A 26,040-nucleotide genomic window follows, 5' to 3' on the forward strand; every position below is an offset into this window, starting at 1 on the left:
AGGTGTTGTATTGGACCTGAGATTGAGGAGCAGTCCCTGTCTCTGTCCCAAACCCAGTGATCTTGGGCAAGTCATTTAATCTGTCTCTTTCTAAAACACACCTTTGCTTATTAAATGTTTTATTTCTTTCTTTTATTACAGTGTTAACATAGAGTGGTTTCTTTATCAGAATCTTACCTCCTGGAAGCAGGGGAAAGCTCTTGCCGTGGGTATGTGCTGTTCTGTGCTCAGCAGGCGCCCCAGCCTGGGCTGGCAGCTCTGGTGTATTCTGAGCTGTTCTGTATTTTGTGCATTGCATGCTAACACTGCTGGGCTGTGGAGGGGGTGGGAGGGATGGGGGTCCTGCCTGACAGAAACCAGCAACAAAGACGCCTTTCTCCAGCCCTTGCCCAGCTGCTTCTAAACCCAGGCAAATTCAGTCTCTTACAGTAATTAAGCATTCATCAGGTTGCAAGGTGTAGTCTTCAGGCTGTTGGAGAAGTCAGATAACTGAATTCATCAGTTATTGCTGAATCCTGAGAGTGACCTCCAGGAGTCAGAAAGTGAACTTATCTGTCTGTTAGATGTTTGCTGGGTCCGATCTTCATGCTGGTGATTTTGCTTTGTCATAAGATCATTTTCTAGAAAGCTAGCACAGTAACTCTGAAGCCTCTGAATGCTTACCCCGAGTCCTCCTGTTTAACCAACTTGACATAAATAGCAGATAATTTCTTAGGGGCACATAAAGCTGAGAATATTGCAGTTCAGTCAGATGCAGGGCATAGCCATGAAAGGTCACAGTTCTTACGGTGTTGTTTGAAGTGCTGGAGAATTTCCTAATATGTTTGTGCTGTGGCTGCATTTGTTCTGAAACTTAGGGAAGGCTGTACTTGTATCTGTTAATCTGGAGGTTCCTTATTAATAGGCTGCACACTTCATTGATTTTTAATTAATTTCTGAAGAGACACAGAGGATAAGTGCCTCAGCCCACAGACATCTCTGTATTTATTGCAGTCCACATCTCTATTGATCGCCTGCCTAAGGAGCAGAAGTAATCCATTTTAAATACACTTTCTTGGAGAGAGTGAATGCACTACACAATATACTCTCCCGCTTATAATTGCATTGGCAAGAGGTCAGTGGCTGGGGAAAGGTAGCCCATCATTTAGTATGCTGCTGGCCTTCCGAGCACGGGCTTCTCTGCAGGCTTCGTTTGAAGAAGGCCAAGTTCTCTCCCTCATAGGCAGTTCATAACTATGGAGTATTGAGACAGTGCTGGTCACGGCTCTGCTGTTGAAGTTGTGCTGGGAGCTCCTTTACAGGACACATTTAGCCTGGCTGCCTCTTCAGAGAAAGGAGCTGGAGCCAGTCGAAGTGCAGCAATTAATCTAAGATTGACGAATAGCATTCAAAAAGCCCTTTCAAATTGTTAATGCACTTATAGCTCTCTCTTTGGTTGCCACTTTGAAAAGCATCAAACACTTTGCAGGAGTATGTGGTCCACTGGGAACTGAATCCTGAAGTCTCTGAGCACTCCCTAAATCAGAGGATAGGTATGTTCTTCCTGCTGGCACATGCGGCACAGGTTACAAGGATTCGCTTTTGAAACAGTAATTCACAGTCTTTGCCATGAGGACTGTGTTTCTGCCAGCCTCTTAACTGTAGTTACTTGGCAATGAGTGTTTATTGCCCAGCAAGGACAGTTTTGCAGTAATAAGTTTGCTATTTAGGCAGTTCTTATTTTAAGGCTTTTTTTACAGAAAAAGGAGTTGACAACACGTAGCTGTGGTTGCAGCCAAAACAGTGCTAAGTACTTCTGTGATTCCTGGACAAAGATGAGTTCTGTTAGCGTTAGTGGGCATGGCAAGCATTAAATTCTGATTGGCAAAGCCCAGGCCCTGTGGTACATCTGTGGAAGGGTATCCCTGTGGTAGAACAGAAATCTGCATCTGAGTTGTCAGTCTTTTTCTTACACAGGGACCCTCAGGAGATTTCTGCCTTGCTTTGTTCTCTTCCTACATGGGACAATGCACCCAAAGGACACTCTTTTGAAAACATCTGACTTGTTAGTGTGCTCACCTTCAGAAGCCCTTGTGAGCAGCAGATACTGCAGAGCTACCAGGGTGGTATCAGATGCCAAGTACTTTATCAAAGTGTTGGGAGTGACCCTTTACCCATGAGTCCCTGACTTTATTAAGTTTTTCCTATTACATCTCCTGGTCCTCTTCAGTAATTGGAGAGTCAGAAACTCTCTTGGTGTGTTTCTGCTGCAGCGTGTATTTGTGCATTGCATTTATGTTGGCCTGGCATGGGTATGAGAGGAGCTGAAAAGCTGTATCCAGGTTACCATGTCCTTACTGGTGATACGCTTATTATAAGCGCATCTACAAGGTACAATTTCTCAAGTCTCTTTGGGCTGCAGTACCATAAGCTGCCCTGTGATTTTATTCAGACATTATAGGAGAACTTCATTGTCCTTTTCACCACTCTGTGAACAGGGAGGAGGTACTGCAGGAGATTCATGTAGTCTGTGTCCACACATCCCAGGAGGCTGGGACACCCAGCCCAAGTGAAGTGGTAACAGAACTGATAGAAGCCACTTTGCCCCCTGAAGGCACTGAAGCTGGCATAGGAGAGCACCTTGTGCCCAGCTGTCTCCACGAAGCGCTGTGGCAAGAGTCTGAGTTAACTGCAAAATGGAGATTCGACACAGCTCCACAGCTCCTTCCCTCAAGAATGTCATGCACAGGAATGAACTTTCTTTTCTCCTGTCCTAACCAGCCCATGTAGCAGCTGCACAGATGCGCCTGTAGGTGCAACCAGAACTTGGAGGCACATGCAGTATGGGCAGTATTGAAATAACCTGTTTTGCAGCTCATTGCTTATGCTACTAAATATATTTATGTCACATTTTTCATCAGAAGAACATGAAGTGCCTCACAGACTCTTTGTGTTCAGCAACACCTAATCTAGATAGCTGCATAATTTGAGGGAGCTAGGGAGACAACTCATACTTTTCACAGTAGTTCAGACAAAGGACGTGCTTGATGATGACAGTGGAACAAACTCCTCTTCTGGTGATGCCTGAGGAACTTGAACACCCACCCTAGGTAGACAGCATCATTTTAAGGACCTCACAACCTAAGAACTGTGAAGCAGTCAGTTCAGCTGTCACTTGTTTATCTGTGCTTTGAAGGGGTGAAAAGGCACTCCTGAGATTTTAATTTAGGATTGCAGTGGGTCTGGGCCCATCAAAATACCTGCTTAGTCCAGTCAATTAAGTCTTGAAATGTCATAAGCTTATGAACTTGCTTTTCCTCTCAGTTCTTTCTACTTTTTCTCCCTGGAGTAGCTTGCATTTTTCCTGTAATTCTCATCTAAACATTAGCCTCATAGCCTCTTTCACTTCCCTTTTGCTTCCTGACTTTGTTTTGACCTGTTGTGCTTTAGTGTCTTTTTTATTTTGTTTCTTGGGCCAGAGCTCAGCAATGCAGTAAATCAGGCTTTAGGACTCCGGTTACTGGAACAAATATACCGCAGCAGCCACGTGATGCAGAGCAAAGATCTGATGTAGACTTTTTTTTTCCCCCAGGCTTGTTCTTTTGATGGGTAACTGGCATGTTATACTGCCACGGGTTGTGTGTGTCCTCCTGTGGTTGGTATGAAGCCAGCTCATCTCCATTTTGTGCTTCAGCTGAGTCAGACAATGTGTGATTACGCTCCCATGTGTGAGAGGACAGAATTTGTACTTCTGGGTGACCCACAAGGGCAGAGATGTCAGACTAACCTGTGTGCAAAACCTCACTGTTAATTTATTTAGTGGCAGAACTAGCTTGAGTTACCTCTGCAGGAGTTGTATTTGCACTGGTTATTTTTCTGTAGGTGCAATAATCCAGCTGCACCGCGATCCTGCCTCTTAAGTCAAATACATATAGTCTTGGGCTTGCTTCTGTGTTCTCTGAGCTGTTTTGTCCGAAGCCATTTAGCAACGTCACAACAGGACTATAAGAAAAGGGATTTATTAGCAGGCATGAATACACAGCATCCGCACTACTCATGTCACACCACCTGGGAGTGCAGATCTAGCAAGGCTTCAGTCGTCTGGTCCTGGTCAGGTGGATAGGTCCAAAATGACTGTAGGAAAATCCAGCTGGTTACGTCAGCTCTGTATCCTAAGGCTGCATTTAAAGACAGCCAGCTTGAGACAAAAGCACTGGTACCCCAGGTACGGCTTGTTACATTGCTTCAGACTTAAGTAAACTGCCGAGAAGATAAACCTTGAGAGAGCGAGCTTAGTTAAGGTGACAGAAGGTGGGAAGAAATATATTGCTATCACATAAGCTTTCTTTTGTGTCCTTTTACCAATGAGAGAGATAGTTATTAATCTGCTCCATATAAATCTGAAGTAATTGAACCCCTAAATATTTGGGATGACACCACAGCCCAGGATGCAGGAATGGACCTCACTTGCCAGCTTTTCTGGAGTTGGATGAACTGCAGGCATTTCCAGAAGCCCTTGGCAGCTAGCCTGGTGGAGATGTGCGTGCACAGCACAGGGTACGAGTCCTCAGCTCAGTCTGGCAGCTCTGGACTGGAACTGTTTGTGTTCTTCGCCCTCCGTTGGCTGTGAGGATGACCTCCAGCCCCAGCTCCCAAGCAGAGCTACATAACAAATCACACCTCTGCAGCTGAGTGAGTGTATTGCAGAGCAGTGTCAGTTTTTCCCTCCCACAGCTATCTCGGGAGTAACAGCTACTTAGATGATTCTGGTTGCTCCTGACAACAAAGGGCACCGCGTTTTCCTTGAAAGCGTATTTAGCCCCAGGTAAAATTACACTTTTTCCATGGGGTAAGCGGGTGAAAAGATGATAATTTCAAGCTTTCTGTAGTGATTCCTGTTATTAAGCTGGCTGGCAGTTATTAGGATAAAAAGAGAGCAGTCTCCAAGGCTGGAGATTAATGTCCATGAGATTTGAGTTGGACTTGAAATTTTCTTTCTTCACATACCTGTTTGATGAATCTGCCATGTGTGCTGGCTTTGGTGGGTGGAAGTCATTATCGAAGAAAGGCAGGCTGCTTTAAATTTCTGGGTGGGTTAAGATCAACATTTGCTCTATTTAGGGAGAAAATAATGTTTATTATAGAAAACAGCAAAAAGTCACACCAGAGAAAAAAGGTGTTTATAGTACATCTGCTGTCTGCTGGTACTGTGTAAATTCTTTGAGCAGGTGAAGGCCTTTGTTTTATTTTTTTTAATACGAATGGTCTTGCAGAATGTCTTGCATCTTGCAAGGGCATACATATATACTTCAGGTAGTGATTTTGTATTTAGTGTATTTTGTGACTTTGTATTTAGTGAAACATACATAACCTGCTTAAACTCTGTCCTGAGTAATGAATAGCTTTTTTTTTCTGGAAATGAGATACAGGCACCTAATGGAAAGGGCTTTCAGACAAGGCTCATGCAATTCAAAGAGATAGACGTTCTCCAAACAGCAGCTACCACCTTTGAAATTAATCCAGAAGCATCTTCAACAGGGAGAAGGGACTCTGAAAAGTCCAGAAAAGTGAAGGAAATCAAATAACAGCATCTGAAACAGTCTGTGCTTGCAACTCTTTCACTCTGAGCTGTACAAATGGATTCCGTGCTTAAAAACTGCCCGCAGGAACTGCGAGACAAATGACAGCAGCCGAAAGTAAATCTGGTAGTAAAGTAAGAAAACAACAAATTGTGACCATGTCTTAAAGGCAAATCTCAGAGGACAAACCCATAACTTTCCCAAAAAGTTTCATTTTGCTTTTTGAAAAAAATCCCTTAACTCTTCCTCCCCCCTCCCACCCTACCACCAGCCTGCCTTTGAGGATGCTCCTCTGTAGGTGTCTGCAGCACTGGAAGTCCTAATATTTTATGAACCTAATTTGGTACTTTGTACTGCAGTTCAGCACATGGAAAGATCAGAAAGCTGTCCCATCTTACTGTCTGCTCTCCTCCTGTGGATTTTTTTGACACAAAGTCTCCTTTCCACTCTCCCCCATCAGTTTGTTGCTAGCACATGTTGTCTCATTTTCAGGTCTGTCTTTTTTCTGATGTAAAGAGCATGAGCACACCTGTCTGTACCTGAAATGATCATACCAAATCTGTCTATCCACAGTCCTGCAGACTTCACAAACACTCTATAATAACATTGGGAAAGATTTTCTTCCTTTATAGCTCTTAATGACTAATTTTTAGTATACTCAACAAGATAATTTTTGTTTTCTGTTATTTCTAGCCAGCTCTGAGAGTAAACTGGTGGGTAGAGAGCAGAATTCACCTCAGCTGCTAATAAAACTGCTGATTTTTTTGCCCCCTAGTTATTACATGGAAAAATATCAAGGCTGAAAAGTGACAGGTAGGAAATTCTTGCTGGAGTTAAGCTCCTAGTGGGCATTTACATCTTTCCCGTCCACCTCTCTTCCTTGAACAAAGCTGTCTTGGCTTATTACAAGCCTGTTCTACCCCTCAACATTGCTATTAGTTTCCTTGGTGCTGTTGCAAGCCTTGTGTGAAAGGTATAAACACGTGGGCGGGTCAGGTTAGTAATTGCATAGGCAAGGACAAAAGACCTTTAACACTAATCGAAGCCCTGGCAAGGGCATTTGTGTCTGCTTCTGAAAGGAGAATTTACATTTTCATAGTTGTATAGTCACACGGGTAGAAGGGATCTAGGCTACAGGCAGGTTTACTGCTGTGCATGTCTATGTAAAGATCCATATAGCACAGGTTTGTCTTTGTACGTGACTCTGGTACTGGGTGAGGATAAGGGGTGCAGTTGTGAAAGATAAAAGGTTATTCCTCGCTCATCCTGAAGTTCCAAAGGGACTTCCTCTACTTATCTGTGTTAGAGCTGTTTGCAGTGGCTGTTTGACTTCTTAAGCATCAGGCGCTGATTCAGAGAGTGATTTTATGTTAAGGGATCCTAGCAGTAATTGCATTTCTAATGACATTCTCTGTGAGGAAACCTCTGCTGTGGCTGTGATGAGGAAGCAGCAGTGATGGGTAGGTCATGGCTGATTCTTGTGTTCATGTGAGATGAATCTGGGCTCAGAAATAATGGGACAACTGATCTTTAATGGTGAACTTTTTCCCCTCACTGGTTTCAGCATAAAAGTCCCACCCTGCTGTGGATGTTCTAATACATAAAGTAAAGTGTGAGTTTTCTTATTATCTGAGTATTTTATACTTTGCTAGTTATATGGAATCTGCATAGCTCTAATCTGGACAAGTCCTTAAGGGTGCTTCATTTCCCCAGCCTCACAGATCACACAGCATAGTGTCTGTCTTTTGGATCAGGCTTTAAAGTGTCATTTTTACAAACAGATCCCTTTCCATTGTCAGGGTCCAGGGTCACTTGTAGTTCTGCCTTGTAACTCTCATAAAACGTCCTCTTGGTATTCAGTCATGGGCTTGTTGGGTAGTGATGGCACCAGCTGTGTAATGCAGAGCGTATTGTTTTTATCGTGCTTCTGTGTCATGTAAAAAGATTAGAGATGTATGTAGAACACTTTTACTAAAAGGTTAGAAAATGCCTTCTAATGATGATTATTGGCATAGTATATGTTTAGACAGTATTGCTGTGGTGAATACCGTTAGGATTTCCTTTTTAGGTTGTTTTCTTTCTGCTTGTATAATCTCAGCTACTGAAAAAAATATACATATATATACCTTTTCTCTTATACTTCCACTATCCACCTTTAAAACTTGTTGATAAGATACCAGGAAAATTCAACATGTTTACACCGGATATTCCTAAGACAATTTACATTTCTTCAGGTCAAGGACCTGCAGAGGATTTTGTAGCTGTCAACCATACGTGGGTTGTGTTTAGCTTTGCAGATAACACAGGTGGGAAAAAGCCCTGAGAAGCTTGTTTGACAGAGGTGAAGTGAACTGTAAGTACAATGATACACAGACAGCTATTTCTGCCCTCTTTCTGGATAGGAAAGAAAACCAGGTGTGGTATTTGTTAGGAGCAGTATTCAGGTTGGTGATTAGACGTCTTTCTAGTCCATAAGAGAGTATGAGGCTATGTTGAATAAAATATAATTTTACTAAGCTGTTATTAAATAATAGCACAAGATTGAAATAATGAGTAGAATAAATAGTGAAGCATCCTAATGTGTTAGCCTATATGTTTAAAAAATACGTGGAAATTAAAAACAGAGATAATTTTAAAAACAGGAAGGAGACATGGTTAAGGGTTTTATTGTTTAACTCTTTCAATGAAGGATGTCTCTGGACACCTTACCACCCATTCCTGCCATCAGTAGCTAAATACGGGAGGCTAAAGTCTTGGTACAGGTCATCTGTTTTCATTTTAACAAGACAGATATTCTATTTCTTCATTTCTGCTAAAAGAAATCTGCAGTATCTTTATATCATTTCAGTGCTGATATGTGCAAATTAATCTATTAAAAATGACAATTTTATTTGGGCCTAATGTATTCTGATACCAACAGTATTCTCTCCTCACATTCCCTGGCTTCTCGTGGCCTCATCAGATTCTGCCCACAAAGATCTGTTTGCAGGTTTGGACCTTTCTCTTCCCTACCTCTGAGGTATTGAAAATTTTGACCAAATAAGGATATTGGAACTTATGTCAAATATATGAAGTTTTAGAAGTATTTCTGTTCATTCTGAAAATTTGAGATATTTCCTGAATTAAGCAGAAAGGAAGTGTAAGCAGCACCTTGAGACATTTTGTTCAGGGAGGAGCTCTTTTGCAGTGAGAGATGCAGGACTGATGAGGGGAGCTTAATCCTGTGGAAGCTGGAGGAAGAGATAGTGAGCTGCAGGAGAGGTGTGTTGGGGGGAAGCACAAGGGCAGCTCTGTTGGCACATGGCTGCAATCCTGGCTTCAAGGGCGGCGCTTTCAGGAACTGCAAACAGCCAGTATAACTTCAGATGGGTGAGGAATGACTGTGGTATATTTAAAGGCACCCTGAAGCCCCCCATAAGATCAGATTCACTCTCTGGAAGAGCAGCAAAACCAGGTGTGTGATTGTGGGCCAGAGGCTGCTCCCAAAGCATGCAGAGTCCTGCATGCACTGTTCAGCCCAACACAGTGCTCATGCAGTGGCTTTCTGAGGCACATCCAGACAGGCTGGTTGACGCCTACCTGTAGACATCTCAGCAGACTGGCTGCAATGCCCTTAGTGCCAGGGAGAGACATGAGGCTGGGAGGTTGCTGTGGTCCACCTCCTTGCCAGAGTACTTGGTATGAGCAGTGTTGACACTGCCCTGAAGCCCTTTCTGGTTACTGTTTAGTGATAGAGGTGTGAAACAGGATTTATATGAACTCCCAATCTGAATGCTACAGGGCCACTTTTGTGGTTGCTTTTTCTCTGTTACATGGTGGTGTCTTTTTCTGGTTGGATTTCTTCAAATGGTAATTCTTGTATTAAGTGATGGTGCCTCTGTTTTCATAGTGTGTTTGTTGTGTGACTAAGAATTGTTTGACCTATAAGGTTTATTTGTCCTTTTTCTACAGGTTTTAATTTGATGTCAAAAACCATTATGCTTTCAAAGACTTACAGTTCTGATGTTCAACAGCCAAAAGTATTGATTTGCAGTTGGCAGGAGGGTGTGTTTGTTTCCACAAGCAGTGCTTTTAAAAAGTAATTCTGTTTGCTCTATGCCAAAGAGTCCCTGTGTCCCTTTTCAGACCATCTTCATGTTGACTGCAGCAAAGCCTACCACATTAAAGATGAGATAATGTTTATGCCAAACATTCTGGCACATATTTTTGAACCTTTTAGCAGTGTTTGCACTGCAATTTTTCGTCTAAATGCCACAGCAGTTCAAAGCTCCACTTGATGCTTTTTGTGAAGACATCCACTTTCTGTCAGGGAAGGGCTATGTCCTGGCACAGTGACTGTGCATGTTGGCTTACCCATATGGATTGTCCTCATGGTGTGTATGGGCATGGGTATGTGTGAGCTTCTTATGCTGTGAAAGGGCATAAAATCTGGCCCATGACACTGAGTAATCTGGTTATTTTAATCACTACCTGTGACTCTCTGAATTATCAGCTGTATTATGGGATAATACGATCTCTTAGGCATTCAGCACTGACTTTTTAAAAATTACCATATATATTATACAGAGCTAATATATTAAGAGATACCTTAAGGGTAATTATCAAGTGTGTAATTTCATCTGTATGTTCTTATAATGATGGTTAATGTCATAAATGCCTTTTAAAAAAATTATAGGGTTGTAATCCTGCCTGACTATCCTTTCTGTGTCATATAATTAATAAGACCAAGTTTTGGTGTTCATCTCAGTTTCACAAAGCATCACCTAAATTTACGTACTGATAAGGCCAGGCAGGTTGAGTATATGTTACCTTGTCTTCACAGGCAGGTAGATGGGCTTGTTAACAAAAGTACTTCTAACAGAATATTTGTGTTCATAAAAAACAGTCCATTGTTGTAGTGTCTTATTATAATACTCCATGCAAAACTTTAAGGGAATGAAAAGGCAAGTGGGTTGCAGCACTTGGAATGAATAATTGTTCTCCTTCTAATTCAGTGAGAGCAGTGAAAATTGGTGTCCAACTTAAAAGCGTTTGGAGATGGGTAAAACTTACCTGGAATGTAGAAGAGCTGGGATTGTTTCCCAATCTGACCTGATTTCTGTGGGGCTCTGGCTAAATTAATTATTTTTTATGGTCTTTGTATTTCCTTTCTGAAAAATAAGGGCCGTAATTTTTCTTTTATGTGTCTCACATTTCCAGATTTTAAATTTGCTGGAACAAATTTATGTGGTTTGTTTTGGTTTTGTTTTCTTTGGCAATTGCCATATAATCTTATACAATCATTCACATTGGAAGGAACCTAAGGTCATCTAATCCCACCTCCTGCCCACAGCAAAGGCAGCATTGAACTTCTGTCTTCTAGGCCATTTTCTTATTGTGAACACCAATAAGGGAACTAGAAATTTTATGTCACCAGTGAAAAGGAGTTCTAAAAAAGATTGTTTTACTGTTCTTTGTGCTTCAGGGAATGATGTACCTGGAAGAAAGGAGACTTGTGCACCGAGACTTGGCAGCCCGTAATGTCCTGGTGAAGTCACCAAACCATGTGAAGATCACTGACTTCGGCTTGGCCAGACTTTTGGAAGGGGATGAGAAGGAGTATAATGCTGATGGAGGGAAGGTGAGTACTGAATATGTCTGGCAGTAAATATATCATACTCTGACACATTTCCTGAAGTTGCTCTTCGGGGCAATGTATCCCTACGGGACTATTATCTATGTAAGAAAGTCTGTCAGTGACTTAGCAAAACTCTGTCTTCTAGAAGAACTGTGTTGTGACAGCACACAGAAAAGCTGCTCATTTTTTGCTAAGTGAGCTTCTCCAGATGCTGAAATATAGTTGTCTGAACAGTTTTCACACTCAGAATTAGATTTTGTTGATATACTCCATTTTGTGTCTTGTTTTGAAGATTTCTGAGTGATGGATGTTCTAGGGCATTCCTGCCAAGCCCCTTTCTCTGGTCAGTAAGGACCTCCATAACTTGCAATTCCATTTTCCCAGATAAGTAGATTTTCAGAAAACAAAAAAGAAGGCCACAGAACGTGTTTTATTTGTAGCATATGGGAGTTTACATGTGCTCAGCAAAGAGCCACTTCTGTCAGATTGGAAGAGCCTGCATACATGTTTCTTGCCTCCAAGTCTCTGCTACCATGCTGAATGCCAGGCAGCTAGAAAGCTTGCTTGAGGATAATTTTGAAACCATTTTCCCTGGGATGTATTAGAAGGGGGTATATTGGAATATTGTGTCCAGTTCTGGGCCCCTCAGTTCCAGAAGGACAGGGAACTGCTGGAGAGAGTCCAGCGCAGAGCAACAAAGATGATGAAGGGAGTGGAGCATCTCCCGTGTGAGGGAAGGCTGAGGGAGCTTGATCTGTTTAGCTTGGAGGAGACCGAGGGGTGTCCTCATTAATGTTTACATCCTCATGAGTGTCACGAGGATGGATCCAGGCTCTTCTCGGTGACGACCAATGGTAGGACAAGGGGTAATGGGTTCAAACTGGAACACATGAGGTTCCACTTAAATTTGAGAATAAACTTCTTCTCAGTGAGGGTGACAGACACTGGAACAGGCTGCCCAGGGGGGCTGTGGAGTCTTCTTCTCTGGAGACATTCAAAACCCGCCTGGATGCCTTCCTGTGTAACCTCATCTGGGTGTTCCTGCTCCGACAAGAGGATTGGACTAGATGATCTTTTAAGGTCCCTTCCAATCCCTTAAATTCTGTGATTCTGTGTGATTCTGTGATTCCCATGTTACTTTTCAGCATACCGCAGAACATCATACAGTGCCACACCCAATTTCTAATGCCTTCAGATTAATGCATTGTAAAATTCTGAAGGCTGTAAGTACACACTGCTGCTGGTTGCTCCCTAAACATCTTGAAACTCCACATTTCAACCTGTCACAAAATCCCAAAGGGTTCTGCGTCTCCTGTCATTCCATTTCCTGAATGTTCAGTTTGTTTTCTATCTACTTGCTATCTGTGTTTTTCTGTGCTCGCTTATGCCCTTGTCTGGGACAAACAGCTGTTGCCAGTGTGTGCTTTTCTCCTGGATGGCCTCCTGCCTTATTTGTGTGGCTGCTGCCTTTGGCAGCTATCGTGTGGATTACATCAGCATTTCAGTCAATGAGGTGAAGAGCTTGAAAGGAGTCACCGATGCTTTCCCATTTCCCCGGTAAAGAGACCTCCTGGCAGGGAAGGTGGAGTTTTGGCAGTCTTCCCTGATTCCTTCAGCTCTCTAATCCCCTCTCAGTAACCCCTCTGCCTCTTGCCTCCATCAGCCAGTGAATGACAGAAAATGAGCTGGTCTTTGCAAACCAGCTGCTCCCTGGCAGCTGTTAGATGGTGTCTTGGACTTGTGAGGCCAATCACACTGCTGGGAGTTCTGGAGCAGGATTTATGCATCAGATATGTCACTTCCCAGTTCTAGAGAAGCATCCTGTGAAATTTAGCAGATATTTTCAGCTTAAAATTGTATTGAGAACATGCTCAGACAGATTCAGACTGTATAAAAGGAAAAACTTTTTCACCGTGAGGACAATCAAGCAATTTAACATGTTGCCCATGGAGGTGGTGCCACTTCTATCCTTGGAGTTTTTTTCAATCCAGACTGGATAAAGCCCTGAGCGACTTGGTCTGATCTCATAGCTGACCCTGCTTTGAGCCCAAGGTTGGACTAGAGACCTCCAGTGGTCCCTTCCATCCTGAGTTATCCCATAATGAACAATGAAAATTTGCTCCTTCAGCAGTTGTTCCAGTTTGGAATAACCTGATCATATTTAATGGTAATGAAATCAATATATTTCTTCAGAGTTTAGTGGAGGAGGATGAACTGTCTTCACAAATGCTAAGCCAACCTTTATTAAAAAGTGCTATTTTTGCCACAACTGTATAGGTTATGTTCATTAGTCAACTTCATGGAAGGTATTTTCATAAGGGTTTGAATGAAGACACATCCTCTGCTTTTACACCCACCATCTGCTCGGATTTTGCATGCAGTTACAGATCTCTTTGGTTCGTTCCTGTACATCTTCCATAGTTCCAAATTACCCGTGACCCATAGAAGTCCATGCCAGGCAGATATCTGTTAAGTGTCTGTCCATTAGAAGTTAATGGCTCCAAGAATGTGCCTCACCAGCCCAGCTCAGGAATAGGGAACACTGTGAACCTCATTTTGACATGAACTCCAGAGGGTGAACATGGGTTTGTGTTTGCCCGCACACCCTTCTGGGTCAGAGGCAATGAGCTCTCCCCAAGGGCGATTCAGAGCCAAGGGCTGACTTGGGGCTTCCACTTACTTTTGGAAACAACTTTTCTCATTGCAGTAACAATAGAGGACTGGGAAGGCTGAGTTCCTAATAAGTATTAGGAATTAGAAATTAAGCACTGTAAATTCTCCCTGTTGCCTGTTTACTCTGAAGATAATTATTTGCACTGTGAAGTGTTATGGACGCTGCATTGTTGACTAGCCTCATTAGAGAGCAATCGAGATAGCAATGTCTGGTTTTGCAAACTGTCGAGGCAAAAGAGCTTCTGTATTCCACCTTCTGTGCTGCGCTTCAGATTTAAGGGGATTGGATGTGATTTTTGCTTGGGTCCCTTTTTTACACAGGTATGATGAAAAAGTGAGTTGTTCCATTGCATCAGAATCAGTAAAATTTGGGTGGTATGAGAAGTTCTGCAAGATAACTGTTTTGTATTTTTCACCTTCGTACGTTTTATGAGGAAAAGCCCTATTCTAGAGGGCAGGATCAACCATTTCCTCTGCTGGATTGTGCTGTTTTGTTTTGTTTGTTTGTTTGTTTTTAACTTGCAGTTAAAAAAGGAAATGGGGAGGAAGACAACGTCTTCGTATAGGATCTGTCTGTATTGTTCTACTGATATATTTCTAAGGTTACATTTCTCTTGTCTTTCCCTAGATGCCAATTAAGTGGATGGCTCTGGAGTGCATACACTACAGGAAATTTACTCATCAGAGTGATGTTTGGAGCTATGGTAAATCTTCATGTGATTAATTTAAAAATGTGTCTCTTGTAGAGCATTAAACCAGGTGGTATTACAGTGTTAAAGATACTCTCTTTTCCTAGAGGAGGTAATTCCAGTGGGTTTGACCTTCCTTGTTTGGTTGGTTGGTTGGTTTTTCCCTACTTTTTTCTGGTGGTTTGTTTTTGCTTTTTTAATGTGTAATTCTAAACAGCAATTGTTACTTGTCTCCTGCGTTACTTCTACACTCACTAAAATACATTATCATGATGTCCCTGCTGGGATGACTGCCGTAAGGTCTGGGCTGGCAGAAGTTTGGCTGATTATTATGACAGAAGAAGGCCTCTTTCAGCTCAGCCACAGATTCATAAAAATACAGCTGCAGGTCATAATTTTCAGCAGTCCTTTGAAAATCTTAACTCTAAAAGCCATGAATGTCAAAAAACATTTTCAGGCTTATGGGACTTTCTGTACCTACAGTCAGATAAAAGGGAATTTGTCATAGTACAGAGCAAATACAGCAAAAGAAAGAAGAGAAAGAGATGAACTCTCCAAGCTAACTAAAACAAGCATTTGTTTCGTTTCACAGATAACTTGGGAATTGGTTAGACAGGTCAGCTCATGTGGGCTCCACATACACCAAAACAAAAGTCACATTCGAGAACTGAGATGTTCATTTGCTGTTGTTAATTCTGTTATCCAGATGAGCTATTGTGCCACATATGCTGAGCTGTCTGCCTGATTATCTAGTGTAGCTATTATTAATAAAATCATGTACACCTTTCTAAGTGGAATTTTTCAGCAGAATCTAGGACTAGGGACTCCAATTTACGTTTCCTATTGCCATATTGTTTTGAAACACAAAGGTGTACAATTCTATCCATTACTCACTTTTACCTGTTGGTAGCAGCAAAAGACACTGTTTGCTGTGGCTGGTTAGCTGCCGCCTTCTATTCAGCTGAGAAAAACATATGAAAGTTAAATTGATCATGTAAAGCTGCTCTTTCTCCTCAAATTCTGTATACCTTGTATCACTTAGAAAGAAATATGCCTTCATTTATGAAATTCATTTTAAATGCAGGAAGCCCAGAATATGTACAATCAGAAAGTTATTGAACATCAACAAAGAGGTGAATGAGGGTGAAGTAAATATGTGTTTTATACAAATGGTAATTTTGACCATCACCTTTCACATTAGCATGACAGCTGGCAAAATGTGGTTACTGATCTGAAGGCATGTTTAAAATGACCTTTGCAATAAAAATAAAAGTTAAACTGGTGTGACAGGAGCATTTTCGATATTTAAGATTTTGTTGGGGGACGAATTCTGTTACTTATGATATATGATCCTTATTTCCAGCTCTGATGCCAAAACAAATCCTATGGCTATTCATAAAGAGAATCTTGGTTTTGAAGCAGAACACTATCATAACTCAAATCCATTAGGTGATTTAAGGAAAAAAATAATACAAGTGGCTCTAAATGACCTACAAGGCAAAGACAATGACACAATGTTACTCAGTGCTGTACCTTTGTGGGAAATCGATGTTCTACGTTAGGGAACATCTGCGGTTTTTGCCTTTAAAATAATAGAGTACATCAGCCATATATTTTCCTTTTTGATATGATAAAAGAGTATGATGCATTCTTTTCTTATTGCATCCATTTACTTTACCACCATTTATTTGTCTTAGACCTTTCTCTTGTGCCTCAGATCCATCATCCTGCTTCTTACACCAATAAAAATGAGGGAAATTGGTTTTGAAAATGAACAGAAAGTGCTGTTGCACCATTTTATTGAGCTTTTAAAATGGCAGACCAAACGTCGGTGTTTTTGCAGGCACTGGTGTAATGAAGAAGAGATAGCAGTCCAGAACTGGGCCAAAATACTGTGATGAAAGAAATTGTGAAGGAATCTTAGTATGACCTCAAATATTAACACTCTCTTTTCCCTGTCTAGGAGTCACTATCTGGGAGCTGATGACCTTTGGTGGGAAGCCATATGACGGAATCCCAACCCGAGAGATCCCTGACCTGTTAGAGAAGGGGGAGAGGTTGCCCCAACCTCCAATCTGCACTATTGATGTTTATATGGTGATGGTGAAGTGTAAGTAATAGTTGTTTTTATTATCCCTATGCTCAGTGCAAGAGGGACACTGTTTTACAACATTTGCGTCTATAGTCTCTGACAGTGCTGGGTAATAGGGCAGGCTGCTTCAAAACAAAAGCTTCCCAAGATACTGTAAATTCCATTTAAATACTGTATGCACATTTTTTTGCATTTGCAAAAGCTATAAATTTAGCCATGAAGGATTGAGTTAGCTCAGCTTTTTATTACTGTCAGATGGTATCTCATATTCTTGCTGTGAAGTCAAAATTGTATGATTGTTATTGTAAACGCTTGTCATTTCCATGACAATTGATTTTGATGTTAAAAAAGATAGTATTAAACATAATTATGGTACATGGATACCCAGCCAGTGAAGGTTGTGAGGAGAAAAGAAAACTGGTTCTAAATATTGAGGAAAGAAAGCATGAATGTTTTATTGTTAGCAACAAGAATGTTGATTGCAATCGTAGTAATGAGAAGTTAAATTAATACAAGAAATGCTACAGAGAGGGTATTTTTTTTGTCATTCTTAGTCCAGTACCATAATTTATGAATATTTTTACTTTAGCAAAAAAAGGAAAACAGTCTGCACATGGTTTCTTCCTACCCTTTTATCGCCGAGATACCCACATGAGTGACAGTATCCTCCAAGGCTATGCTTCTAATTTAAAAAGAATTAGCAACATCTCTCTGGTGTTTCTGACTTAATTTAAGTGAGATTAGCACGCAAATATCTCATCCATCTCATACAGGCCTTTCCTTTTTGCTTTGTACATTAAAAAAACCTAAAATAAAAATAACACTACAAGTGGTAGATAACGTATCTTCTGAAAACATTTGTGCTGTGCACGCAAGTGTGGAAATTGTCTGAACAGTGCAAGGGATTCATGTTGTTTTAGTGCAAAAATGTTCTATCTGATAGCATTTCTAATGAGTGTGAGAGTAATCTCAGTGGACGAAAGGAAGTTCTAGTAGATGGAGTATTCTAGAAGATGGAAAGTTACAGCGAGACGTACAGACTTAGTCCTGCAATGTTTGTGTGAAGTTCTTTATGAGCTATAGTAGCTTTGTTTTTCCTGTGTTGGTCACTACTTCAGTTAAATGGCACAGAGGAGATAAGGCCTGCCTCATTTAGTCTCCCTGGCAAATGAGAACATGTTCTGGGGAAGCTGCTGATAGAATCTTTCATTAGAAAAAGCTGACACCGAGATAAACTAGTCGCTGGTGGTGACTGCCTCTGCTACTTGCTTGTTCTGCAGAAAGCATTAGCATGGATTGAGAATTGTTGTTCCTAATGAATGCTTCTTGGAGAGTGAAGGACAAAAGAATCACCCTTACTAAATTAAAATAGCATCTAATGCCTTGTGTGAGGTTTGTGTTAATGCTGCAGACACGTGAATGCAGAATTATCTGAAAAGTGGATGTGAAGTCAGTCACCCTGTAGATTAAAAAGATCTGTTCAACAGATCTAAGTCACTGTGGGACAGTAGGACAGTTAAAGGAAAATTGTATTTAGTAGTAACTGTTAATAAACCCACTAGATTCAGATGAGATCAGATTCATTATACTAGGAGTTGAACACATCCATAATAAAAGACATTCGGGGCTGACATCTAAATGGGCAGGATAGACTCAGAAAATGGCAAGGTGTTGTTGTCTCTGTTTTGGGGATAGCGAGCAGGAGCTCAGAGCATATTAAGAAGAAATCCATGCAGTGCAGAACATCTGATCTTCTCTGACCAAGACCAGATGTTTTGCATTTTAGATGAATAATAGTGTTCTAGCTTTTATTCTTCTGGACTCTTCATTGCGTATCTTCTTTAGGCCAGAGCTATCAAGGATAATTTAAAAAACTGATTTCTTCTCTTGCCAGTTAACTGTTTTCTTTCTCATTTTTTATCTGTCTCCAGGCTGGATGATTGATGCTGACAGTCGGCCTAAATTCAAGGAGCTGGCTGCTGAATTCTCTAGAATGGCTCGAGACCCTCAGAGATACCTAGTAATTCAGGTAAGTAGCTCTGCAACATCAGGGAGAACTAGGGGGAAAGAATTCTGTCTACCAAACCTGACTGTTAAGGGGGTTACCTTTGTATGTCTTAAGTTCAAGGTGTGATAGACCCACAACGGCACGATTCATCACATGAAACCACATTGTGGCAGCTGTGCAGTACCAGTGTAGCCATATCTGTTGACTACATGTAGCTGGAGCTGTGTACGCCCCGAGTACAGGCATATGTGGAAGTCTTTTTCTTTTTGCTCCCACATTCTGGAGGAGCCTAGAGTTGTGTATGTGTTTATTACAACTCAGATTCAAGCAACAGCAAATGAATCCAGCTATTTGGTAAAGTCCTTAGATGGTCCCAGTGTGTGTGAGCAGTTAAAATGAAAAATTAAAAGAAGATGGTGTTGAAATACTAGAGACCAAAGCACAGAGTTAGTTTGATCCAGTTAATGATACTCTCATGCTATATCTGCTTTACATCATGGAGTACAGGGCAGAGATACATCCAGCTGTAAGAATTCTGATCTGAAAAGCCTCCAGAAGTACCATCACTGCCACTTTGTGTCTCCTGATGTCTTCTGGCTCTAGTGCTAGTCTCACTGTAGTGTTTAATTCTGCTGTGTAGACATGCTAGCCTGCTCAGAGTGTGTTATTGCACAGCATGAATGTGTGCTACTCTCCTTCAGCTTGAGGAGAAGTCAAATATATTTGAAAAGTAAAATATTAGTCAAGAGGATTTGTGGTACTGAATGTCGAATTTCTCTTGCAGTATTTCACAATGTGTTAAATTGTAAGCTCAGCTGATACGAGTGATTCTAGGAAAATCAGTCTGATTAAATTACTTCATGAGATAGGAGATGTTTCCCTATTCCAAATACCTCTTCCCTCCCTTTCACTCACCTGTTGTATAGTCTGATGGGTATTTCATCCTGTGAGGCTTTTTCTCCAGTGATCCTTGCAGACAATATAGGCCATGTGCTTCTCAAGGAGAAAACAGCTAACTCCATTGCACTGGTATCTCTGCCCTTACCATTCCCCATTCCCTCCAGATGCAATCACAAATGATAAGCTGGCTGTTGAGCTTTTAAACTGGTCTGTGTGCACCCAATAGCACAGCCATCATTCCCTGCTGGATTCCACATGTGGCATAATAATTCTTACGGGGCAGGAGGCCATTTTTAGCCATGCAATTAAGTTTGGCAGCATTTCTATGGGGTATTAGGTGTTTGGGACATGAGCTGCCTTTTGGGATGTTTTGTGGCAATAAGCAAAGCACAGCCCTGATTTGCCTCTCCAGCCTCGTAGATGCTATTTCAACAAAAATACGTATCATTGTTGTTGCTGTTGTTGCCTGGTTTGATTTTTATTGCTTTCAGCCCTGTTACATTCTGCAGAACTTTCCGTGTGGATGAGAAGGAAATTTAGCCCCCAAATCTCTAAAAATACAAATGAAAATAAAGCAAACACATAGACACAGCAGTTTCCATGTTATTCTCTGCCCTGCCCCCTCCATGTGAGCCTAAATAGCTGAGATATTTCACCAAATACATCAGGCCTTGACAGAACTTGGGTCAGAAACTGAGCTTGTATGGGAAAAAGAGAAGAAGAAATAAAAGCTAAGCCACCAGAATGCCAAAAAATGCCTTTGCTTGATTTATACAGTTATTTTGTTTCTGTCATCATATTCCCAGTAAAAAAAAAAATAATAAAAATTAAAAAAAAAAAAAATAAAACAAATGACGTGGATGTGGTGCTTTAGAACAAACAAAACAGCATATGTGGTCCCTGCACCCTGGCTGCGTGGAGAAGGCTGAATTCCCTGTTGGGAAATTAATCCATCTTTTGACTGTTTTCTCTCTCAATACAACCTATTCAGGGAGATGATCGTATGAAGCTCCCAAGCCCAAATGACAGCAAGTTCTTCCAAAACCTTCTTGATGAGGAAGACCTGGAAGATATGATGGATGCTGAAGAGTATCTTGTTCCTCAAGCCTTCAACATCCCACCTCCCATCTACACCTCGAGGACAAGAATTGATTCCAACAGGGTAAGAGCAAGCTCTGACAGAAAATACTGGTTATTATAAAAGCACAGGTGGAGATTTAAGTGCAGTAATCAAACACAGGCCAGAGTTGCCTTGGGAATTACAGGTTCCCATTGTAAAGAGACTGACTATAAAAATGTTGTCACTGGGTTCCCTGTTCATTGTGCCTCAGTGAATTACAAATTAATAGCTCAGCCCTGAGTGCACAAAGGCTCGACGTGATCTGCCAGTCCTGAAAGCACAGCTGAGACTTGGGAAGTCAAGCAGTGTTGTTTCTCGGCTGTGTACCATCCTGGCCAGGAGGTGCATAGCTCTGATTCTCCCGTCCCTACAATCCTGTTGTCTTGACAGGACTGGCACTGATGTAATGGAGGCAGCTGCAAGATATAGATAATGCTGCTTTTGTGTCTGGAGCCAGATTTCAAACCCCGCCCCTTTTCCTGTTTGTATGTGATGCTTTCATGGCTGTCCCTCACAAACATGTGTTTTTGCTGAGCACATCACAGATTTTAGCATGTTGATCTTCGTACCATCCCTGTCAGGGGAGGAAATGCTGTTCACTTTACAGGGGGATCTGAGGCACAGAGATTGCTCAGGTGGAATTCAGCTCACATAACTCTAACCATCGAAAAGATGAGAATATAATCTAAGATCTTCATCTAGTCTCATTTTGTGTCATTGGAAAAGAGTGTGTGTGCCGAGTGCCTGCCTTGGACATTTACAGTACGATAAGTTACTTTCTGGAGGTGTCTTTATCCACTGATCCCTTTCGTGGAAAGTCACATTTTAAATACTAAGTGGAGTCTCACTGAGATGCTGGTGTTTATTCCTCATGCTTTAGAAACCTTTTGGACTTGTGTCCTTAGTTGAGGTAGTTCCAAGTTCATACCCTGGTCTGAACTGATTACACCATGTGAGGCAGGGAAGAGGGAAGCGAAGGAATCCAGTGTATAAACCAGGTCGGTATTCGTGCTCTGACCACGCACTGCATGAAGTTCTTTTGGCTCTGCTGAGTAAAGTAGTGCTTTTCTGGGATAAGGAAGACAGAATCTAATATTAAATAATATCCAGTCAATTCATAAGGAAATTGCTACTGTTTTTAAAGGCAAGAAGGCTAGAGAGGTCTTTGGAAGAGGCTGCATTGTAGTCCCACTGGCAAAGCTGGATTCATGTGACATTTCTCCTGCATCATTGAAAGGCAGTGAAGGGGGGAAGCTGCATGAATTAACAATAAGCAAGAAACCTCCTCTTTATGGTAGCATGAGTTAATTTTTAGTGTTGATGCTGATCTGAAATAAGTCACTCTTCCTCCCAGCTGTCACTGGAGAGGTTTTGTTTCCTTTGCTGCCAACTTCTGAGAGAAGAAGGAACCAACAACAGTTATCTTTGAAAGGTGTTCACTGTTACACTAATGTAAATCACTGTAGCTTAGCGGAGTACTGCCATTTACCCCAACATAGGGCTGAGAGGCCAGAGTCAGACCCATAAGCTTTGCTATATTCATCTTACTCCTATATTAGTGTGCTACACTGCCCATTTAAAGCAGAAGGAATTAGCAGGAAAATGTAATTGCCTTTTCAACAGGTCTTTTGCCCTCTGTCGCAAGTGCCAGTCAAGCAGAGGAGTCCACTAGAGCTGAGGGAATTAATTCCAACAAAAATCCAAGAGTAAATATTCTGAAAGAGTTTTTTAGAATGTTCCATTTGGACAGACAACATGCTTGCTGGCATAATTTTTTTTTTATTATTATTATTATTATAATTATTACTATTACTATTATTACTTTCTCACAGCCTTTGTCCAACTTTAAACCACATGTTTCCAGCTACTTGAACATATGTCATCCCCTAGAAGTCAGCAGAACTGCAGAAAGAGACCTTTATTTTGCCACACAGAGAGTGTCCATCACACTCTTGATGTGATATCTCCTCTCTGCAGCTCACAATTTCCCGCGTTGGCTTGAGACTTCAATCTTGTACCGCTGAAGTCAGTGGGAGCTTTGTTTTGCAATTTAATTTAATGACAGTAGTGAGACTGCATCCTTATTTCAGTAACTCCTACCACTGGGAATTTTTGTGTGGCATCATACAACAATCTAACACTTAAATCTGGAATTACACTTTGCCAAACGTTTTCAGATTCTGAGCCAAGTTTTCCGACCTGAGTACGTGAGGGACAGAAAGCTTGCACCCAGCTCTGTATTTCTGCACCCCTTCCAACTTCATAGCCTTTTTCTTTATTGTAGGAGCCTCTTTTTGGAGGGGTTATTTTTAAGGCCAAAAGAAGAGGTGGGCAAAGAGGTTGCCATGGAACAACCAGCTGATTTATAGCACTTGCTAATATCATTTGAGACTGACTGCTGTCCTGGAACAGAATTACCAATAGAATTTTGATGCTTGTCCATTGTCTCAGCTTCAGTCTCAACTTTGCTAACAATTCTGCATCTCCTAAGTGCCCTACTAGTACTGCCACATGGGCAAATACATCTAGATCACACGAAGGCCACAGGATCTTGTTGCTGGAGGGGCTTGGGACTAAGTTGAAAGCCCTGTAGCACCTTAGCATTGCTGGTTTCCTTTGCAGAGAGGTTTTTTTTCTGATTGCAGTACATTTGTTTCCTCTCTATGCAGAACTCCGTATACTTGTCTGTTGTTTTTCTGAAGCACTCAGGTTCTTGGTACATTAACTATTCTTCCAGTGAAGATTCACGTTGATTTAAAACAAAATTCACAGTAGCTCCTTCAAGGTAATAGCGTGTCTGCTGTGAATAGTTCAGTACAGATGGACATCAACTATAAGAATCACACAGAATTGAAATGCTGTCAGGGCTCTCTATCAGCAGTTGTGTGATTTTTGTCTTCGTGGTTCCTTTGTATAGTTTGTGATTTATACTTGTTTAGTGTGGTGAATATTAATATTACGAACTCATTATGGTGCTGCTACAGCCATAGATGCTAAGTGAATTGATATAGCTTAGGTAGTTTGTGTTCACTGTGTCTGGCAAATTAAATTCAATAGGGGGAGATTGCCAGACAGTTTGGTAAGAAGTAAAACGTACAGACAAGAGCTACACGATCCTTGTGTCATTTTCAGAGATCAGAAGCATGAAAGATACTGTATTTCCCATCTTAGTTGTTCTGCTTATAGCTTTAGTGATAGGTTATGTGGTGGCAGGGTGTTGTGTTCCTTCTCTGGGCATGTTGTACTGACAGCTTCAGTTGAGTGTTCTAGCAGCACGGCTCTACTGGGGACAAAAGTTCGCAGGAAGAAAGCAGGGAGATCATGAGCCTCCTCACACTTCGGCTTTGAAGTCAGGGAATTAAGGGAGAGCAAGAGCATTTACTTTCTAAGGGAAGCTCTGAAGTTTCTCTAGGGTGATCTCAGTCCCAAATCCTTGCAGTTTGTTGCCTGGGGGAGGCGCCACTGGATGAGGTTTGCATAAAACACTGCACTGCTTGCCTTCTCCCTCCCATGTGAAGAAAAAAGCTATTCAAATATGAATTAATAGCACAGAGCTGCAGCCCATGAAAAGCAGATTGGAAAGAGGGAAACCTTCCGGGGAGCTACCAGCTCCCTGGGAAGTGTCACATCCTTCTTCCTCCAGGTATTACTGAGATTTATGAAGCTGTGAGGCTCAGGCACAGCTTCAGCATTTTCATCACACCCACACTGGCTTCATACTAGCACGTCTTTAGGATATAGCCTGTAACATTGCCCTCTGTTATGAAGTCCAACCTGAGACTGATGCAGCTTTTAAATAAAAATTAGCATCCGAAGCTAAATTGAATTCTTTCATTGCATCTGAGATTCTTCAGTTGCAATTTTAGCTCTTCGGCTTTTCCCAGTGTTTATTTTCTGTTGTTTAGAGATACTCTAGAAATATGGAGTTTTAGAAGCTCTGTGCTTCTGAGAGATAAGCTGAATCCTCGGCAGTGTTTCCATGAGCACAGGACCCCAGCTAGTGCTCGAGTGTCCTACATTCAGAGCTATTAGATGATTCATTCAGGTATTTGTAACAAGTACTGTCCTGTGTGCACAGAGATAATACTAATACAGAAGGTACTCCGTGTGCCTCATGATGCTTTTTGCTCTAAATCCTTGGCTAATTCCTGCTGAAAACTGTCTATACTGTTTATTACTTTCTGATACTGTCCTTGTAATTTTATTCCATATGCTGTATATCATGGAAGCACCTGCCAACCCTGCAATTAAATATCAAGCTATTTTTCTCAGGGATGTCTAATTCATATGTCCAGGGAGACTATTTTACTTGGCTAAAGCAGCCTCTGGAATGCCAAAATCCAGGTTTCAGTTTCCTGAGTAGCATCTGTTATGCCATTGCAGCAGTCCTGTTTGGTGTTGGGTCTGGTGGTGTTTCATGTCTGAACATCTGTATATGTCTGCATATAAAAAAATAACTTCTCGTCTGGTTTCTCTCTGGAATTATCTTTATGATTAATTTGTTCTGGTTTCTAAATTTGAAAGGTAGCCTTTTTCAAATCACAAGATTACAAAGGAGATGGTTGTTAGTGGTTTTGAAATGTGTTTCACATCAGCATGGTGAATGGCATCTTTCCTTCCAAAGCTTATCGTGTACAACAGCGACTACTCACCCCGTGGGATCACTACCAGATTGAAGTGACTTTTATTAGATTTTTAAATAACTGGACAGAATTTCTTAGGCACCTGCAGTATTCCAGTGGTAGAAGATCAGATGTGAGGTCTAATATGACCTCCTACACAACCTGAAATACAGCAGATTTGGAAGGTGGGGGACTGTAAGCACTGCTGTCCTCAGTTATGGCTGGAAGGAGGGATTTTGGAGAGCAGTCAGAATTTGGAGGACACTTCCCAGTGTGTGAGCACAGCTGAGCTAGTGCAAGAGGTACCGTCCTGCAGGCAGGGAGAGCCAGCAGTTGGGTACAGCATCCTTTCCTCTTGGCAAAGGAGGCAGCAGGGAGGAGTCATGATTCATCCATGGTTCTCCTTGTGTCCAGGGCTATAGTAGCAATCAGTGCTTTCCTGGTTCCCATTTCTTTTTCTGTAAGAAAAACACAGTTAAGTGTTCCTGCCCAAGCTCTCAAGCTAGTTATTTTTTCAGGTGTGTCCTGGCCATGTGAGGCTGATGGCAGTAAAACTTCTTCAGAAGTCAACAGATAATTTGTGTGAAGAGATATCTAGGCTAGATGAGGCCATTGGAAGCATTTTGTCTAACCTTCTGGAATAACGTAGGCCAGAGTCTCCTGTCTCTTAATTTCTGCATCAAGTACAAGAAATTCTGCTTGAGGTGGAGTTTGTCTTTTAGAAAGATTGTCTTGATTGTATCAGGTGGGATGGAAAATAC

General features: G+C 41.5%; 1 protein-coding gene across 1 annotated transcript in view; it reads left to right on the plus strand.

Annotated features, from left to right (window-relative positions):
- The window catches only part of ERBB4 (erb-b2 receptor tyrosine kinase 4), a gene marked incomplete at both ends in the record, with an annotated part of 612,462 nt that overhangs the window by 573,325 nt on the left and 13,097 nt on the right, over positions 1-26,040 (plus strand). Inside the window, 5 exons of the mRNA XM_080346338.1 lie at positions 11,023-11,178; positions 14,477-14,552; positions 16,501-16,647; positions 18,561-18,658; positions 20,529-20,699. Of these exons, the coding sequence (XP_080202464.1) occupies positions 11,023-11,178; positions 14,477-14,552; positions 16,501-16,647; positions 18,561-18,658; positions 20,529-20,699 (648 nt within the window). The remainder of the gene's footprint in view (positions 1-11,022; positions 11,179-14,476; positions 14,553-16,500; positions 16,648-18,560; positions 18,659-20,528; positions 20,700-26,040) is intronic.

The sequence above is a fragment of the Nesoenas mayeri genome (genome assembly GCF_963082525.1).
Source record: "Nesoenas mayeri genome assembly, chromosome: 6".
NCBI classification, from domain to species: Eukaryota; Metazoa; Chordata; class Aves; order Columbiformes; family Columbidae; genus Nesoenas; species Nesoenas mayeri.